This window comes from Silurus meridionalis, chromosome 27 (assembly GCF_014805685.1).
Source record: "Silurus meridionalis isolate SWU-2019-XX chromosome 27, ASM1480568v1, whole genome shotgun sequence".
In the NCBI taxonomy this organism is placed as follows: domain Eukaryota; kingdom Metazoa; phylum Chordata; class Actinopteri; order Siluriformes; family Siluridae; genus Silurus; species Silurus meridionalis.
Window position 1 is genome coordinate 18296712 of NC_060910.1, and position 16388 is coordinate 18313099.

The 16388-nt window shown below is 35.4% G+C and overlaps 1 protein-coding gene across 3 annotated transcripts in view; it reads left to right on the forward strand.

Annotated features, from left to right (window-relative positions):
- The first annotated feature begins 4445 nt into the window (after positions 1–4445).
- Positions 4446–16388, forward strand: part of LOC124380418 (E3 ubiquitin-protein ligase RNF213-like) — a 50229-nt gene continuing 38286 nt past the window's right edge. The window contains exons 1-13 of one of the 3 annotated variants that reach the window (XM_046841380.1): positions 4446–4610; positions 5104–5183; positions 5274–5334; positions 5431–5477; positions 5579–5651; positions 5972–6051; positions 8635–8659; positions 8846–8876; positions 10269–10403; positions 12769–12947; positions 13805–14037; positions 14195–14409; positions 15017–15172. In XM_046841380.1, coding sequence (XP_046697336.1) covers positions 5133–5183; positions 5274–5334; positions 5431–5477; positions 5579–5651; positions 5972–6051; positions 8635–8659; positions 8846–8876; positions 10269–10403; positions 12769–12947; positions 13805–14037; positions 14195–14409; positions 15017–15172 — 1286 coding nt within the window. In that variant the 5' untranslated portion in view covers positions 4446–4610; positions 5104–5132. Of the gene's footprint in view, positions 4611–5103; positions 5184–5273; positions 5335–5430; positions 5478–5578; positions 5652–5971; positions 6052–8634; positions 8660–8845; positions 8877–10268; positions 10404–12768; positions 12948–13804; positions 14038–14194; positions 14410–15016; positions 15173–16388 lie in introns of those variants that run through there. The other 2 variants (XM_046841382.1, XM_046841383.1) reach the window with 2 other exon arrangements.

Sequence of the window (16388 nt, forward strand, 5' to 3'; positions counted from 1 at the left end):
TTGTGGTGACAGGATTTTAACAGGATATATACAGGATACTTATCTCGCTATACACACACACACACACACACACACACACACACACACACACACACACACACACACACACACACAGAGGGACGACAGCAAACACCTTCAGATTTCCACTGATGAGGTAAAACCATGCCTACTTCAGATCATCATTTCATTAAGAATTGTGTTACAGTTGAATGAATTAGTTAAGCTTCTCTTTCTAAATTTTTATTTCTGATACCATTCCAGTAGTGTCTCAAACTAAATGCTTTTCCTGGTGTTTTACCCTCAGTCTCCCCCAGTGCCGGAGGCAAACACACAGCCTGTGTACACTTCACACTGGGTAAGCTCTTTATCAACCTGTCATGTCACACTGACACACACCATGCCCAAAAGCTAAACGTATAGAGTCGATAGCGATCTACTGAACATGTTTAGATTCTCAGAAACCACGTGATTTCTGTGCATAGTAATTTACTGAACATGTTAAGATTCTCAGAAACCACCTGCTTTTTTTTAATCAATTGCAATTCATAAATAAATAAACACTTAACATGTACTAATTTACTAATGCACTTGATTCAAAATATATACAGTGAGGAAAATATGTATTTGAACACGCTGCTATTTTGCAACTTCTCCCACTTAGAAATCATAGAGGGTCTGAAATTGTCATCGTAGGTGCATGTCCACTGTGAGAGACATAATCTAAAAAAAAAAATCCAGAAATTACAATATATGATTTTTTAAACTATTAATTTGTATGATAAAGCTGCAAATAAGTATTTGAACACCTGAGAAAGTCAATGTTAATATTTGGTACAGGAGCCTTTGTTTGCAATTACAGAGGTCAAACGTTTCCTGTAGTTTTTCACCAGATTTGCACACACTGCAGGAGGGATTTTGGCCCACTCCTCCACACAGATCTTCTCTAGATCAGTCAGGTTTCTGGCCTGTCGCTGAGAAATACGGCGTTTGAGCTCCCTCCAAAGATTCTCTATTGGGTTTAGGTCTGGAGACTGGCTAGGCAACGCCAGAACAGGTGAGATCTTGCATGGAGCCCCAGTCCGAGGGAGATTGACAGTCATGTTTAGCTTCTTCCATTTTCTAATGATTGCTCCAACAGTGGACCTTTTTTCACCAAGCTGCTTGGCAATTTCCCCGTAGCCCTTTCCAGCCTTGTGGAGGTGTACAATTTTGTCTCTAGTGTCTTTGGACAGCTCTTTGGTCTTGGCCATGTTAGTAGTTGGATTCTTACTGATTGTATGAGGTGGACAGGTGTCTTTATGCAGCTAACGACCTCAAACAGGTGCATCTAATTTAGGATAATAAATGTAGTGGAGGTGGACATTTTAAAGGCAGACTAACAGGTGTTTGAGGGTCAGAATTCTAGCTGATAGACAGATGTTCAAATACTTATTTGCAGCTGTATCATACAAATAAATAGTTTAAAAATCGTATATTGTGATTTCTGGATTTTTTTTTTTAGATTATGTCTCTCACAGTGGACATGCACCTACGATGACAATTTCAGACCCTCCATGATTTCTAAGTGGGAGAACTTGCAAAATATCAGGGTGTTCAAATACTTATTTTCCTCACTGTATATCAAATGATATAATTCATTTACACATTTAATAATTAAATTCTGCATTTTTTTATATTAAAATAAACAAATATCCTTTTGTTGCTTAGTTACAGCTGGTAAGGATTTTATTCATGAATAAAAGACTTTTAAAGTAGCTGTTAAATATATGATCAATTGTGTGAAACTCAATAAAACTCTATATTTTAACATCAAATTTTGGTGCTGCATGAACTTTAGCCCAAAGGTTTTACAGTAATATGTTAACAGTACAAAAGAAGGTCGTATAAAAGAAACGAAAGTAATTTCCACACCTGAATATTTTACAATCTTCACTAAACCCGTGTGTGCAGTTTTTCCACCAGGTTCTTTTACACCGCAGCACTGTTGAAGTCTGGATTGTGATTTTCTCATGTGTTTTTTTCACTCTGACACTAATGCAGCTGCACACACGCAGGTTTAGATGAATGCACTTGATGTAATACAATATTGTTTTGATAGTAACAGATCTTTAGAGGTCTCGTAACATTCAGTCAGATTTCTGCCAGGGGACGACAGAAGAGTCTGCACTTTCTGGTTTCCAGAGAAAGAATACGAGGCTGGACAGCTGCTAGAACATAAGTGAGAACAGGAACTAACCTGTTTATTCACATTCCACACCATTGCATATTTACAAATTAAAAATTAAAAATCCTGGCCTTTATTAAGTAAACTTTTCACCTGTATCAAAATATGATGAAAATACAGGAATATGTGCATCACTTTCATCTTTGTATGTTTCCAGTTTCTCTTCTTGTTAGCAATAAAACCACTCTTATGTGCTTGAGCAGGATTCATCTTTACTAGAGTATCTACCCCATTCTTCTGATAAGATCAGGTCCTTCCAGTCCATACTGGTAAGAAAGAACCATACTGAAGTGTTCAGATCTTACAGTGTTTCATCTCTCACAGCTTCATTATTGTGTGGGAATATTCCACACACAAACTGCAGTCAGTGTGAATTGTCCATAATCATCACAATGATCTTCATATCCTCGTGTTTCATCACAGGCAGGTTTTACTTTCCTGCTACACTACATTTCTGTTTACAGGTAGAAGGTGAGGATTGTGGTGCAGGATGTGTGTAAACGTGTGTTGGGGTTGTATAGTAGTGTAGGAGATGTATGCAGTGTGTAACAGCACTGAAGATGTGTAGAAGATGTGCAGAATTCAGTGTTTTGAACTGTATCTTATACGGTAGTGAAGTGTAATGATGTGAGCACGAGCGCTTTTTCCACTTGCACATTCCTTAGTTCTGATTATTTAAATCCTGGATCCTGATTGGTCAGAAAGGCTGATTATTATAATTAATGATCTTAATGAACTTCCTCAGTGAATATGTAGTAAAGTTTAGGTTTGACATAATTAAATATTAGTTTTAATCATTTTAAAAAGTCATTAATTTTGTGCAAAAGTGGTGTGATGCAGCCGATTTGAATTAGCTAGCTCATTAGCTCAGTAGAACAAACATTTCAGAAAACCACAGAGAGTTTCTAATAGTTTTCTCTGTCTATTAATTCAGTCAGAGCTGTTTATCAGATTTAGCATTTCATGTATATTATGTGGGATAATGATCTCAAAACAGTCAGTTATATTAGGACACAATTCTGTTACAGAAGAAACTCACAAATGACAAAGATTAAACTGAGATTTCTCTCAGTCTGTAGAAAAGTCATTGTGGATGTAGGAAGTGTTTTGTGGTGACTGGAATATTACAGGATATGTGCAGGTATTGATTACTGCCTCAACACACACACACACACACACACACACATGGACTAATAAATTTAGGTTTTTACTGTTGAAGAAAACCTAATCCAGGACATGGGATTAAATATAACATTTCATTAAGAATTGTTATTTAATTGTAATACAGTTTAAATTAATTAGTTTTAGCATTTCATCTATAACCTGTTGTTCTGTTGTTTATCTCTGATAAAATCTGATCTCCGTTCTGTCAGCACACTGAAGGAAGGAGAAGTCTGATAAAGAGCACTTTGCCGTATACTCGTTTCAGGTTAAGGATTGTTTCTTGCTATAAGCAGCGAAATCGGTCCCAATAGATATCCTGCTAATAAAAAATAAAAAAACGTCTTCACAAAAAGTCTCTTGATTCTCATTATGTAAAAAAGAAGTTTGTGTATCAGGCACTTGTATGTCCCTCTATTGATGAAGATTGTTATTAACGTAACTGAATTACGTAAATATCGTAACCAATGTCAAGTTTATCAACACTTTCTACCATGATGTCATTAAAACAACATAAATGTATTTGTTCTCCTGTCAGATTTCTCCATCTTCCCTGTTGTCTGATTGAATAGTGGATCTGTGGTTACACACTGCAGGATTTTTATTTTCTTTTTGTTCATGAAACAAAACAAAAAGCAATAAAGCTTTTAGTTAAAGCTTTTTAGCTTTTACCTCTGCAACCAAAACAAAATCTATTTCCTGATGGGAAAAAATTGTAAGCTTCAGTTTGAACTCTTCTGTTTCAGGTGCATGTTTTTATATAAAATAATATAATATGTATTTAGTCTCCTGTTTCAATTTGAAACATAAAAAACAGGAAAGTTCTGAACCCACATGACCTCTGATCAGTGATCAGAGTAAAACTCGACTTATTGGAAACCATGTGCCTTTTATTACATTCAATAAACAGATAACGTTTAGTTGCTTAGTTACAGCTGGTAAGGATTTTATTTTATATTTTAAAATAGTTGTTAATATAAAATATAAACAATTATGTGTGAAACTTATATAACTCTATTTTATACATTTTGATGTTAAGCTTAAAGGTTTGACAGCAATTCAGTAACAGTACAAAGAATAAAAGCGGATAAAAGAAATGAAAGTGAAAATGAAAACTGAAATCAGTGATAAAGCACATCGAGTAAAAGGGTGTGTGCAGTATAAATACTTCATAAATACTTCAGTCTACTGAGACACACTGCTGTTCTACAGCACAACAGATCAGGTGAGATCATTCACTTTTATATAATGCACCAGTTTTCTATTTCTCTTACTATTTCACATTAATGCTGCTAAACTGATGTGTATTGCTGTGTATATATGCAGTTAATATTAGAAGGTCAGAATTTTTTTAGTTTTTTATTTCAGTGGGGTTTTTTTTTTTTTAAGACTTTCAAAAAAATCCCCATATCCAATACAAGTGAGCATCTTTATTTATGTATTTATTTTTATTCATGATTTATTTTTAATCACAAAACAAATGAACATCTTTTTTTTTCACACACACACACACACACACACACACACGTCTTAAAGGGAGTTTAAGAGCATAGACCGAAGAAGGCAGTCTATTTAACCATAACGAAGTGTGTTGTTGAGGTTTGGCTGTTATAGGGATTGAGGATGCTCTTTAGCAGCTCTCCAACACAACAACATCGATTTTCTTTTCATTTCTGACAGTCCTTTACTTGTGTAAATAATAATGATACATTTTCCAGGTGAATCTGTGAGTGATGATGAGATAAAAATGGATTCCTCCGAGGAAACAGACACTTCACCTGAACAGCGTGTTAAACATGTAATGTATATTTAATTCTTAATTATTTTTTTTCAGTTCTGGAGGAATACAAAACTGTTTAGTTCTTTTAATGTTATTCTTTTTTTCCAGAATGATTCTGAATTGAGAACAGAGGCTGTGCGGAACGCTGACACACTTTGCACTTCACAGGGTAAGAAGAATAAAACTACAGATTGCTTTAGTGGAATGATAAAGAATTCCTTTGCTAATCATAAAACACTGTAATCTGTTCAAATATCTGGTTTAGGTCCAGCAGGGCAGCAGCAACCAGAAACCCCTAACAAGGGAACAGAGGTGAGTGGAGCTCAGAAAGTCAAATTACACTTTACTAACTATGTCTAATGTGTACATTCTCCTGGATACTTATATTTCATTCTTCTAACTTTGATAACAAGGTGAGAGCCGAGGCTACATCAGAGTCAAGAGGAGAAACATCACATGACAGACAGGAACACACAACACTGACAGGTACAAGACTGAATACCTCTTATTTAGTTTAGTATTTATTATCATTTAGTATTTAGTTTATGGGAGCAAAAATGAGATTGTGTTCTGTTTATACTTTTAAGAGTGCTGCGTTAATTGAACCTATTCTTAATGAACTGGTTTGTGCAGCATTAATCTGGATTGACCAGGATTATTTGTTGATTTCTCTTTGAATGCCTGAAACCATGTGTAATTTCTCCCATGATTTAGCATGTGGTTGTGGTGAGATCTATCTTCTCCCTGCATTTAATGCTTTTGTTCTGAAATTCAACATTTCTAAACAAATTTTTGGACTTAATTAGGTGAATTAAAAGACAATCCATTTGCAGATGATGTTCAACAGGACCGCCATCAGTCTTCTCAAATAAGAGATGAATTTGTGGTAAGGAGTCATTCCCTACATTTTTGTGTATAATCTAGATTTTGCATTAATAAAAAACATTGGACATAGAATATTGCAATAAAATTAGATTGTGCAACCGTTATCCATCTCCAGAGTAAATATTATCAGCTGTGCAGTCAGTCCAGTGTAACTGTAAAAAAACCCCCATACCAGTCCATTTTCTATATAATCATTTTATAAATCAGATTCCTAAATGTTCATTTTCCATATTGGGGAGGCATGCTGAAATATTTGTTTATTTATATGTGTATTATGAGATCACATTACAACAATTAATAAAACAATAAATCATGTCATCTATTTTCTAATAAATATTTATTGTATTCAGTAGAAGTAATACATTTTCACTACTTTCTATAATAATACATGCATCCTTCCTGTTACAAGGATTTTCCCCTCTGTGCTGCACAAACCAACTCTAAATCCATATCAGTGCAATACTTTAATTTTTGCTGATTATAAAGAAATATTGCACTAATGATGGCAGTGTGTATGAAATTCAAGTGGTGTGCGTTAAACACAGATGTGAAGAATTTGGGGTACATATGCAGTGGATGTGGCAACACACATTATTCGTCTATATAATGCTCAAAAAAGCATAAACCGAAAAAGTGTTAGATTTCACACTTGGACCTGTTCAAAGCTGAAAGTGTGACTAGCTCTGATAATAAACTGGAGTTCCTGGTTTTAACTATATCATTTGTGTAATGTTAGCTAAGTAAATACTCACTGATAGATTTTATTTCACATGAGCTCTCAGTTTACCGTAAAATAATACAAAGGAATCAAAGCAAGTCCAGAGCACATGAGGCAGGGAAAAGGGGTACGACTTCCAGGCAGTGTGAGTTCAGACTAGAAACATAAACTCACCTGCACCAAACATTCCAGGTCCAAATCTTAATTAGCTCATATTAGCTCATACAAGAGCATGCTGGTGTCTTTAATTCATAATGCACACTATAGTGTATATACACATATACAGTCATGGGCGTAAATCCCGGGGGGGACGGAGGGAACATGTCCCCCCCCGTCCAAGGGTTGTCCCCCCCAATAAAAATATTTTAAAAATCGCACTCTCTATTATATGTATTCTCTATTATATGAAAAATATATGTATGTATACCTAAAATAATTGTGTAAGTAGAATAAAAACCCGCAAAACTGCATTTAGAAACAGTTGAGTTTCCCCCTCCCCTTCCTCACAGTGGTTTGACCCACTGCCTGTTTTCTCAGTTTATCTTACCTTCTCTACACACACGAGTCAGGTGTGTGTTCATCTCACCTTCTCTACACACACGAGTCAGGTGTGTGTTTATCTCACCTACTCTACACACACGAGTCAGGTGTGTGTTCATCTCACCTACTCTACACACACGAGTCAGGTGTGTGTTCATCTCACCTTCTCTACACACACGAGTCAGGTGTGTGTTCATCTCACCTTCTCTACACACACGAGTGTGTCTGCAGCTCAACTAATTTTCATCTCCATTAAGTAGGGTATTTTATTCACTTATTTTATTTACCAAATAAAGTGATTCTCTTTAATGTAGTAGATGCAGACTTATTCATAAATTAGTTGCGGCAAAAATGCTGATTAATGATGTAATTTTCCATGAATCTGCTCTATTAGTGATTAAAATATCACTTATCTAGTGAACGTAATCTTGTGTACAGTAGCTTGTAGCATAGTTCAATTCAATTCATTTTTATTTGTATAGCGCTTTTAACAATGGACATTGTCTCAAAGCAGCTTTACACAGATAATAGTGCATAGTGCACTGACACTAACACACCAAAGCCGTTTCCCATGCAGTGTTTTATTTGGGATGACATGGAATAATGTTAATTTAACATTAACACACAATTAGCATATTGTTTATCTGTGCATTTACTAAATGAGCACTGTGCTACGTCTGAACTGACCCCACTGTATTTTTATGTATAATCAATTTCTATTCTTTTCTTAAGTGTCTTCATTAATTTGTAAATAAAATGTTAAACATTTTTTTAATTCCTTGTTTTTATTGTTGTGATTATTTTTTATGATAGTTTTACTTTCTTTATGTAAAGCAGTTTGAATTAGCATTGTAATTGACGCAGTCTTCATGCTACAATAATAATGTACTGTGTCTTTATACTGTAAATACAATTTGACTGTATTATTTGTGTCCCCCCCTCAAAAATTGCTCATGAGAAATTTTATATTAATTGTCCCCCCCCTACTGTTAAATGAAATTTACGCCCATGTATACAGTATAGTATTTATTATATTTAAAGTCTCGTCACAGACTATTATCAGAACCTGAGCATGTTTTGTAAATCCTTTTTTGATTGATCTTAGGAAATATTCTTATATTTTGAGATACTGGATTTTTTTGTTTTTCATTAGCTTGAAATGGCTTGAATTATTTCACTTTATATGTAATGAATCTAGAATACATGAATGAAATTATAAAAAAAAGAACTCACAATATAAATTTTTTTGGGACGCAAGTGTATTTAAAAGTTTAAAATGGTTTGAAACTACATTCCTCACTTACAGTTGTTTTTTGTTTTTTTTAGATTTTGTCTGCACCTTCAGCTGAAGGTATGAGAATTGTTAAAAAACAATGCTGATTGTTTTTCATTATTATTCAAAAATCCAAGGAGTTCAGTAGCACTGGACATCGTGCAACCACTAAAGAATATTATATTTATTCTGCAATTTAAACAAACTGGACTTTCACTGATAACACAGACTTATGTGTGTGTAAATGTATTTTTTTTTTATTAGGGATCATCTATCCAATAAACAAGCCACAAAGGTAAGAGTGATTTCCAGAATTATACATTTATATACAATTTTAATTTCATGTCTTAAATCTGAATTTTATGTCTGCATTATCTTTAGAAAAGAAAACAGTTTAGTTAAGTACATACGCTATATTTCCAGAAGTATTGGGTCACCTGGTCGTAAATACGGTATGTGATTTTTGAGCATCACATCCACATTTAGTCCCAATTTGTTTCTCTAACTCCCTCCACTCCTCTGGGAAGATGTTCCACTAGATTTTGGAGTGTGTTTATGGATATTTGTGTTCATCAGACACAAGGGTGTTATGAAAGGCAGGTACTGATGAAGGTGAGGAGGTCTGGGGTGCAGTCAGCATTCACATTCATCCCAAAGGTGTTCAGTAGGAATGAGATCAGAGCTCTATAGCAGACCATTCAAGATCTTTCTCTCTAAAGCATGTAAACCAGATCTCCAAGGAGCTCACTTTGAGCACAGGGGCATCGCCATGTTAGAGCAGGTTTTGGGTTTCCAAGTTCAAGTGAATGCTAAATGTTATTATAGCGCCATCTAAAGACGTCCTGTACAATTAAGTGCCTCCAGCTTTGTGGTAACAGTTTGGAGAAGAACCAGATATAGCAGTAAAGGCCAGGTGTCCCAATACTTCTGGAAATATAGTGTAGAAAGCTTTGATACTTGCACTTAATATCCTCTTTAATAGAAATACCTGAACACACTCACATGCATGCATTTATCCAGTTGGCCAAACACGTGACAGCAGCACAAAGCATAACATCTTTCAGATACCAGTCAAGAGCTTCATTTTATTAAACAAACAGTTATTACATGTAACCTGTGGGATGTCTAAAAAGTGGGATCTTTACTACATTCCATAATATTACATATGTCCACACAGGATTTCCCTCATCTGTGCAGCACAAGCCAGCTGGCCTTCCATATCATTGCTTATTTAGGTGCATCTCTGAAGTTCAGTTATTACTGTTACAATATAAATTGTTGGATTGTTATACCTCTAGTCAACCTCTAGGGAGCTTTCTTTTTTTAAATTAACAACCGGACATAAATGGAGTAAATCAAATAATGTTGCAGAAGACCAGTAGATGGCAGAATAATGTGTATTATATGCAGTAAAAATGCAGTAATCTAGAAGGCCTGATTAAAAAAAAGAAAAATATTCACTGAAACTCAGAACAGTGAGTAAAATGTGATGGTTTACTGTTGCTGTTATTTGCTGCTTTTAGATTTAGTGTTTAATTGAATGATCATTGACAACTTCATTATCGATTATTAGTTGCAGCCCTAAATATGAATCAGTTGTCTAAGAGAACAGGACGTCTTTTCCACTCATTTATGTAAATTTGTTTACACTTTGTTAATTGTATTTCATTCATTTTTTATTTCACAGTGAGATTGAATATGACAAAACAAACACCATTCATGTGAAACTGTATGCTGCACTTCAGAAAGGAATTGGATCCGGAAGTGAGAAGCTGCAGCTTGTTTGCTCAAATGGAAAGAAATTACAGCTGAATCCAATAAGGTATGATTTTTTATTTTAATTATTATTATTTTTAAATAAAAAATAAAGTAAATATATTAAAACACAAATTTAATGGGCTTAATAACAACACAGTCTGCATTGATATATCATAATATTTCTTTTTTGCTTCTAAAAGTAAATATTAGAATGTACATTTTAGGAAAGAACAATTTATCTGAGCTGCAATAGGAAGTAGATAAAAGATTATCATTTATACAAACACAAGAAGATGAAAGATTTAAACAGATATCTAAAAGTAGTTTCATGTGGTATCTGTAGTGGTTACGTTAAGCACGTTGCTATTCAGACCTCGGAGAGTTTCCTTTGGAGTTCACTGGAGTTCATTTTAAGTTTAGCATTCTTTTACAGATACACTAAAAAGGCCAGTTGAATGATTTGAATGATTTCCTTTTTGAGCTTCTTGAGTTATTCTACCACCCTGGTTCATGTTAAGCTAAACAACAAAACCCTTAAACATCAACAACATCAACAAAATATGGCCTACTGAAAATATTGCACTTGTTAAATGAATAAATAAATAAACAAATAAATGTCTTAAATAAATGTTTGTCTTTCACAAAAAGTCTTTCACATCACTGTGGAGGAATTTTGGCGCACTCTTCTTTGTGGAATTCTTTTAATTCAGTCATATTAGGGTTGTTTTCTAGCATTAATGTCCTGTTAAAGGTCATAACAGCTGATGCATAAACCAAGTGCAGTTGAGATTGAGGTCATGAACCGGTGGCCGAACGTTCTCCTTCAGGATTTTTTGGTAATGTGCCAGCAATTGTGGCAAGTCGTATAGTTGCCGTATAGTTGAATCATGATCACTAACCTTAATCAAAGCAAGTGAGGCCTGCAGTTCTTTAGATGCTCTTCTGGGATCATTTATGAGCTCCTGGATGAGTCGTTGTTGTGCTCTTCGAGTATGTTGGTAGGACCGGCCACTCCTGGGAAGGTTCACCACTGTTCCAAGTTTTCTCCTTTTGTGGATAACAGCTCTCACTGTGGTTCACTGAAGTCTCCAAGCCTTAGAAATGTCCTAGTAACTTTTTCACAGACTGATACATGTCAATGACTTTCAGCGTGCTTCAGACAGGTTCTATTTAAGAGATTTCTTGATTCTGGCAGTAATCAGGACTAGGTGAGGCGAAAAATGTGTTTAATCACAGTTCATTCATGATTTCTAAAGCGGGGTGGGACTAAGCGTAGATCCTCTGTGGAGCAGGCTCCTCAAATCCTTCTGTCTCTTCTTGTAATCCCAGACAGAATCGTTTAGATCAGGGCCTGTGGGGGCCAAACTATTAACTCCAAGACTCCTTGTTTCTCTCTACACTGAAGATAGTTCTTAATGACATTGGCTGTATGTTTGAGGTTGTTGTCCTGCTGCTAAATACATTTGGTTACAAACAGACTCCTCTCTGATGGTACTGCATGGTGAAGTATCTGTCTGGATTTCTCAGCATTGAGGACACATTAATCCTGACCACATCTCCAACCCAATTTGCAGAAATGCAGCTTGGAGGAAACCTCCACCATTCTTCACTGTTGCTCACAGACCCTCATTATTGTACCGCTGTCCAGCCCTTCAGCAAACATCTTGTTTTTTGCTGTGGCCAAATTGTTCAGGTATTTCTGGGTTTTTCTGGTTTCATCCAGTTCCTTGCTGATGGCACCACTGGACTGATGTTGATGGGAAATAAGCGTGATGCGTCGTTCATCTGGTGCATGGTTCCTTGGCTGAACACTGCATCAACACTCCTCATTGCCCTTTCTTTGGGTTTCTCAAAATAGCCAGAAGAGCACTTGTTGCTGTGCTCAGTCTTGCCATTGTGTAGGACCTGTGACATGAAACTGTCTTCCACAAACTCACCTTAGCAGCAGACTTTGTTTGTTTCTCACCCAGTTTGATGCTCCTACACAGCTGTTTCTGTTTCACTTAATGACTGGGTTTCAGCCCACAGCTTCACAATGCACTAGCAGCGATACCAGGCTCTACCATGTGCCTTCAACCTCTAAATGATGATTAAGTACGTAGTCTAATGACTGAACGTTGTCAAATAATGAGCACAAATGTTGTGGTTAAAATATTGTATAATATCAGCCTCAAATAACATTTCATAGCATGTGTTCATGTATTTACAGTAAAAACAGTTTCAGCATGACATATTGTGATTATATTGAAATGTCAGACAGTGGTGCTGGAATTACCACTGCTTCAATCGAGCCAATATCACACACAACCTATGAATATGGATTCAGGGTTATAAAAATATACAGTGACATTAAACAAACCATCACAATCTGTAATGATCACTAAATGAAATGATCAGAACTTGATGAAAAGTAATTGGTGTTGTTCCAGGGCTGATGGAGCTGGTCAGATGTTCACACTTGACTTTCTTCTCCACAAGAATGATGCCAGTATGTTTCGTTACAAATATTGTCTCACTGATACACAAGACAAATTTGAAAAACTTGAATATGGATCACAGACGTATAAATACAGGACATTGTACAGAGACATCTTGGAGGAGGATAAAGGTAAGATTCCAGCGATCTATCCGTTATCTCGCTCTTTAAAAAATGAGCCCAAATGATTTCATAACATAAATGTGTTATATATTTATAACCTTATCATCTATTCATAACTGATCATAACTGTTCATAACCATCTCATCTGTAACCCTTTCATCTATTTATGGTTGATTATAAATATTTATAACTTTGTCATATTTGAAATGTGTCATATATTTATAACCATATCATCTACTCATAGCTGATCATAACCTTTCATAATCATGCCATCTATTCATAACTGTGCATAACCTTTCATAATCATGCCATCTATTCATAACTGTTCATACTTTGATGCCTATTAATGCCAGACTTAGTTGCTTACAAATGTTTTAAACGAGTGTCCAAAGTTTTACAATGTGTGTTAGTCATTACAAAAAGTAGTTATAGTTATGAGCAGCTTTAACCTGGAGGGTTCTGATCAGGTTGAAACCAGTGTTGGTTAAACAAATGCAATACTTATGATTTATACAAAACATTTTTTGGGACATATAAAATTCTATAGTGTCACTATATGCTTATTGTTTAAATAATTTCATACAATAATCTCTGCTTGCTAGCTGTACATTAGGCTACGTCTTTCACAGATTCCATTGTTTTTACAATAAATATGCGGAAAATGATATTCTTCCTCCCATTCCTATTTACAAAAGTCTTTTGAATCATATCTTGTGATTGAATATGCTTGTTATTTTAAAACAACTGTGAGGTAATTAAATTCTGGTCCAGATTGCATTCCATTCAAAATGTTCCATCGATATGTGCAGATATGTTTTTGTATAAAAAAAAATACATTTTAAATGTTCTGCATTTCTATGTTTTAGTCTTCTACCAGTTTGATGATGTGTGTATGAAACCTGAATCATGGTTTAAATTCATGAAGTCTACGAATTTTGACGATATACGATTGGAATTCATTCAGTCGACATTCACACAGCTAATGACTTGCACAATCGTGGACTTAACGGACATGCAGACTAAACTTGCATTTTTTCATGGCTGTCTACATACGAGACGTGTTTGTGAAGCTAAAAGAGTGAAAGTGATATTTCCACAGGTACACATGTAACAAAATTCATTCATAATTTATTACATTAATTCATAATTCTTCTTTTCCCTTCTTTTTTCTGAATATAAATATTAACATTACGTTAACATTTTGCAACATGCTTAACAATATTCATCTAAATATTTCATTGTATTTTTATTTACAGGATCATGTAAAAGAAGATCTGAAAAAAGCATTTGAGTGTGCAATTAAGGAGATAAAAGATACAACTCCAGTGGAGTTTGTTCTTGCTGCAGCAATTCTTGCACAGTATTCTAACATAAATCCTGGTGAAGGTACTTTAAAAAAGCTGTCTAATATTATTGAGAAAAATGGCTTACTGCATGTCACTCTGGCAAATCTCGAGGAATCTGTGAGAAGGTGAGGTCATGCTTTTCCCTTCAGTTTGATCAAAAGGTAGATATTTATTGTTCTGTATATAAAACCTAATTTATAAAATAATTGCCACAGTTTGATCCTGTTTTAGATATGATAGATAGATCCTGTAAAAGATCTGTGTTATCTGCCCTCTTGTGCATGCATGAGCTCACAGATGCAGATGAAAACCCAGTGTCACTGTGAGTGAGCAGGTGCTGGGAGAGGTTATGCTGCCCCTCACTTCCTGAGAGCATGGCCACTTTGTCTGATTCATATGTTCCCTGCTGTAGATCCAAAATAGCATTAAATAAATACATTTAAAAAAAGTTGAAACTAGATTTTGTAAGCAGGTTTATTTCCCCTTAGCTTTTGATATTTTCTTGCTGTCCACAGGAACATTAAAGCAGGAAAATCTTTCTTAAATCAAATGCAGTTCAGTTTTGTGAATTTAGAATTGTTGTACTTTTTCTAATAACCTCAATGTAACTCACTGTAGGTAGGAGCTATAACCTGACCGTTCCAAACAATGCATATAATTAGATGCAAGTAACCAAATATGTCTGCAGAGAAGAATATATAATCTAACCTGTATGTTATATTTACCCTCCAGGGAACTTTCTGAAGCTGTGCATAACATGTTCAACCTGGTCTTCAACAAATCACCAAATGCAGCTCTGTGGTTTATGGCCCTGTTTTATGTAGTAGCTCCAGACACTGGTCAGCAGTTAGCACACAGAGGGCACCGCCATCATCAAATATCACCCAGGTAAAGCTACTCACCTAGGTGACAATTCACATAGAAAATGGTGTCCTGCTTGGCTCCTGAGTTACAGTCTGTGTGTGGGTGTGGGTGTGTATTTATGTTTGTGTGGTTGTGTGTATCTGTGTGTGTGGGTGTGTATTATATGTGTTTAAGGGTATTTGTGTGTGTTTGTGTGTGTGTGTGTGTGTGTGTGTGTGTGTGTGTGTGTTTCTACAGTGGATTTAAAACATCTTATTAAATTGCTGGTTTTAAAATATCTACACAGACATCTAAACATAAATATCAAACTTATTACAGCTTTAATGTGATATTCCAACAAAGAAAAAGAAAAAGAGACAAAAGAAATAATTAATAACTGGGAACATTTTAAATACAAAAACCTACAAGACTGATTATATATCAGTCTGCACACCCTTTAATAACGGGGCTCTGTCCTCAGAGTAACCAGTTACATTCAGAATGAGGCCTGTAGGTAAATAACACACACCTGCCATCAAGTACAAGGATTCTGATAAATACCAGATAAACATCTTAAATGTTGTTGTATTCTGGGCCCTGGACCACTAAGTGTTGCCAAAGACACTGCGAGACTTAATTTTTGAAAGAAACCAATCAGGAGAGGGATATAAAAGAATGTCGAAAACATTGAAGGTACAATGGAACTCTGTCAAAACCATCATCAATAAATGGAGAAAATGTGACACCACAGATACAATATAAAGATCAGGACAATCTTTTAAAGTTAATGAGAAGACAAGGAGAAACTTATCAGGGAGGTCTACAGGACTTTCTGGCAGGTACAGGTCAGTGCTTGCAGGTGACTATCATCCACTGTATTCTGTAGGTCAGGGCTGCGGGTAGGGGGCAAAGAAGGATAAGCAAGTTTGTCTAAATTTCCCCTAAAGATTTATTCAGTTTCCCCAAACCATGTGGGAAAATGTGTTCTGTTCTGACAAGACAAATTTTGAACTTTTTGACCATAATTCTAAAAGGTATGTTTTTGGGTTAAGTACCCAAGAGTGGCAGCTGGGTGATACTGGGGCTTGAACCTCCAAACTTATGATCAGTAACCCAGGGCCTTAACCACTGAGCTACAGTACCACTTTCCCAATGTAAAGGTCTGAAGATTTAGTTTCACCAAATATATAAATGTGCAGATGAGAAAGAAAGAAATACACGTGCTTCATACTTATCACATGTACTTTACAGCACAGTGAAA